This window comes from Aptenodytes forsteri, unplaced genomic scaffold (assembly GCF_000699145.1).
Source record: "Aptenodytes forsteri isolate BGI_AS27 unplaced genomic scaffold, ASM69914v1 Scaffold373, whole genome shotgun sequence".
In the NCBI taxonomy this organism is placed as follows: Eukaryota; Metazoa; Chordata; class Aves; order Sphenisciformes; family Spheniscidae; genus Aptenodytes; species Aptenodytes forsteri.
In genome coordinates this window covers 18,791-22,051 of record NW_008795579.1, presented here as the reverse complement: position 1 = coordinate 22,051, position 3,261 = coordinate 18,791, and the positions used below count along the sequence as shown (strand labels likewise).

Sequence of the window (3,261 nt, the reverse complement as noted above, 5' to 3'; positions counted from 1 at the left end):
TCCGGGGTGCACCGAGGGGGCTGCAGGGGGTCCGGGGTGCACCGAGGGGGCTGCAGGGATCCTGGGCGGATTGAGGGCTGCAGGGGGTCCCGGGTGCACCGAGGAGGGTGCAGGGCTCTTGGGCACATCCCGGGGGAGCCAGGGCATGCAGGGGAGCCCCAGCTCCGCACCCCCGAGGCACGTGGGAGCCCGGAGCTGCCTTTTCCCTGGCCAACCTTGATTTGTCCCTCTCCTCCCTCCCAGGACGAGACTATGCAGCCCAGCCGGCCCCCGCCGCCAAGGCCGGCTTGACCACCGGCCGCATCGTGGCCGTCATCGGTGCGGTGGTGGACGTGCAGTTTGACGAGGGGCTGCCCCCCATCCTCAATGCCCTTGAGGTGCAGGGCAGGGAGACCCGGCTGGTGCTGGAGGTGGCTCAGCACCTGGGTGAGCATCTGCTGCAGAAGGGCTGCAGAGAGTGGGAGGGGTCCTCCTGTGATGATGTGTCTTGATGACTTTCGTTCTCCTGAGCTTGCTGAAGCCACGGATTTCAATCTGAGGAGGAAGAAAATGGCTGCCGGAGGGCCCTGGCCTGCAGGGATGTAGTTTGAGTGTGGCCTGGGCTCAGTTTTTCTCTGTGCTATTTTGTCCCTGGGTCCTGCTGCTCCTCTTGGTCCTCCTCCCAGCAGACTGTTCCCTTGGCAGGGCCAGGGGAAGCCACCAGCAGCTGTCCCCAGGGTCAGCTCGAGGGCGCTGCTGTGACACTATCCTTGGGCCTTGGCAGGGGAGAACACTGTGCGCACAATTGCCATGGACGGGACAGAAGGCCTGGTGAGAGGACAGAAGGTGCTGGACTCCGGCGCACCCATCCGCATCCCTGTCGGCCCCGAGACCCTGGGCAGGATCATGAATGTCATCGGGGAACCCATCGACGAGAGGGGCCCCATCACGACGAAACAGTGAGTTGACGCCCCAGGCTGGGAGATGAGCGTCGTGCGGGGTTTGGAGGTGGGGGCACGGGTTCTGGAGTAGCAGACACGTGTGTGAACAGGGGTGCGGCGTGTCCCTGCTGCGCTGGTGTTCTCCTGGGTCATGAGCAGGGACCACACTCGCGCAGTCTCCTGCCAGCACCCTGGCCAAGGGGCTCGGTTCGGCTGCTCAGCTCCTCTCTACGCCTCTTGCTGCAGGTTTGCTGCTATCCACGCCGAAGCCCCCGAGTTCGTGGAGATGAGCGTTGAACAGGAGATCCTGGTGACAGGGATCAAGGTGGTGGACCTGCTCGCTCCCTATGCCAAGGGCGGCAAGATCGGTACGTTGCCCCCAGAGGAACGGGGGGTGTCTGGGGGGGGGGAGCACCCTGCCAGCCCCACTGAGCACTTCCTGGGGGCTCGCACTGTGCCCCACCAAGGCTCAGGGCCGATACCTCTGCAGTAGTTTCCTTCGCTGATGAGTAACCATTTGACTTTCGTTCTTCTGAGCTCGCTGAAGCAACGCTTAATTGATCTGAGGAGGAAAAGGGAGAAGGGAGACACGGGGCAGCCGGATCGCCTTGGGGTTGAGTGGGATTCCCGTTCCCTCCCAGGTTTGTTTGGAGGTGCTGGTGTTGGCAAGACGGTCCTGATCATGGAGCTGATCAACAACGTGGCAAAAGCCCATGGCGGTTACTCGGTGTTTGCCGGTGTGGGGGAGCGAACCCGCGAGGGCAACGACTTGTACCATGAGATGATCGAGTCTGGGGTCATCAACCTGAAAGACGCCACTTCCAAGGTGTGCTGGGTCTCCTGAGGGGGCCGGGTGGGGTCCCGGCAGCGCCGGGGGTGCCGGCGGCAGAGCGGCACCGTGCCAACACCTGGGTCCTGCCCACAGGTCGCCCTGGTCTACGGGCAGATGAATGAGCCCCCAGGCGCTCGCGCCAGAGTGGCTCTGACGGGGTTGACGGTGGCCGAATACTTCAGGGACCAGGAGGGTCAGGATGTGCTGCTCTTCATCGACAACATCTTCCGCTTCACCCAGGCTGGCTCAGAGGTCTGTGCTCAGCGCAGGGCTGCTGGCGTGCTGGCTCCTGGCGCTGAGCGTGGTGGTGGCCGGGCCGTGCTCTGCAGGGGATGCCTGGCCCCCCACCTCGTGTGGGCCTCTCACGGGCTCTGTTCTCTCCTAGGTGTCAGCCCTGCTGGGGAGAATCCCCTCGGCTGGGGGCTACCAGCCCACACTGGCCACCGACATGGGCACCATGCAGGAGAGGATCACCACCACGCGCAAGGGCTCCATCACTTCGGTGCAGGTAAGAGCAGGGCCGACCCCACCGTGCCGGGGAAGCTGCGGTGCCCGCCTTGGGCCCACCGTCCCCTCCCGCTTTCCCAGGCCATCTACGTGCCGGCCGACGACTTGACTGACCCTGCCCCCGCCACCACCTTTGCCCACTTGGACGCCACCACGGTGCTGTCCCGCGCCATTGCCGAGCTGGGCATCTACCCTGCCGTGGACCCGCTGGACTCCACCTCCCGCATCATGGACCCCAACATCGTGGGCCCCGAGCACTACGATGTGGCTCGGGGTGTGCAGAAGATCCTGCAGGTGAGGGGGCCGGGGCCGCCCCCGCAGGGATGCCGGGGGGGGGCATGAAGGCCAGCACTGGCTGCTCACCCCCCTCCCATCTCTCCCCCCAGGACTACAAGTCCCTGCAGGACATCATCGCCATCCTGGGCATGGACGAGCTCTCTGAAGAGGACAAGCTGACAGTGGCCCGGGCTCGCAAGATCCAGCGCTTCTTGTCGCAGCCCTTCCAGGTGGCCGAGGTCTTCACTGGCCACATGGGCAAGCTGGTGCCGCTGAAGGAGACCATCAAGGGTTTCAAGCAGATCCTGGCAGGTGAGATGGGCCCCGGGGGGAGCTGAGGGCCCAGGGGAGCCTGGGCTGGGCTCAGCCCCCTGCTCCCCCCACTGACATGGCATCTCCCCCCAGGTGAATACGACCACCTCCCGGAACAGGCCTTCTACATGGTGGGGCCCATCGAGGAGGCGGTGGCCAAGGCGGAGAAGCTGGCCGAAGAGCATGCGTGAGGAGGGTCACCCACCACTCCCCCCCGCTGCCCCCCCGGCTCTGCCTGGAGCCAGACCCCCAGTATTTAACGTTTCCAATAAAACATCGGTGAAAAGATCCCGGGGCCCTGTGTGCTGCGGCTCCCGGTCCTCAGGGGGTGGGGGCCTTGTGAGCCCCCCGCCCGAGGGACAGCGGGGCTGGGCTGGCCTGGGGCTCTCCCTTGGTCCCTCCGCTGTGCGACGC

At 65.3% G+C, this 3,261-nt stretch overlaps 1 protein-coding gene across 1 annotated transcript in view; it reads left to right on the top strand.

Moving 5' to 3' along the window:
• Positions 1–3,138, top strand: part of ATP5B (ATP synthase, H+ transporting, mitochondrial F1 complex, beta polypeptide) — a 4,697-nt gene extending 1,559 nt beyond the window's left edge. Inside the window, exons 2-10 of the mRNA XM_009282286.2 lie at positions 244–426; positions 764–938; positions 1,167–1,288; positions 1,562–1,746; positions 1,846–2,004; positions 2,138–2,260; positions 2,341–2,553; positions 2,646–2,847; positions 2,941–3,138. Coding sequence (XP_009280561.1) covers positions 244–426; positions 764–938; positions 1,167–1,288; positions 1,562–1,746; positions 1,846–2,004; positions 2,138–2,260; positions 2,341–2,553; positions 2,646–2,847; positions 2,941–3,038 — 1,460 coding nt within the window. The 3' untranslated portion in view covers positions 3,039–3,138. The remainder of the gene's footprint in view (positions 1–243; positions 427–763; positions 939–1,166; positions 1,289–1,561; positions 1,747–1,845; positions 2,005–2,137; positions 2,261–2,340; positions 2,554–2,645; positions 2,848–2,940) is intronic.
• Positions 3,139–3,261: the final 123 nt, after the last annotated feature.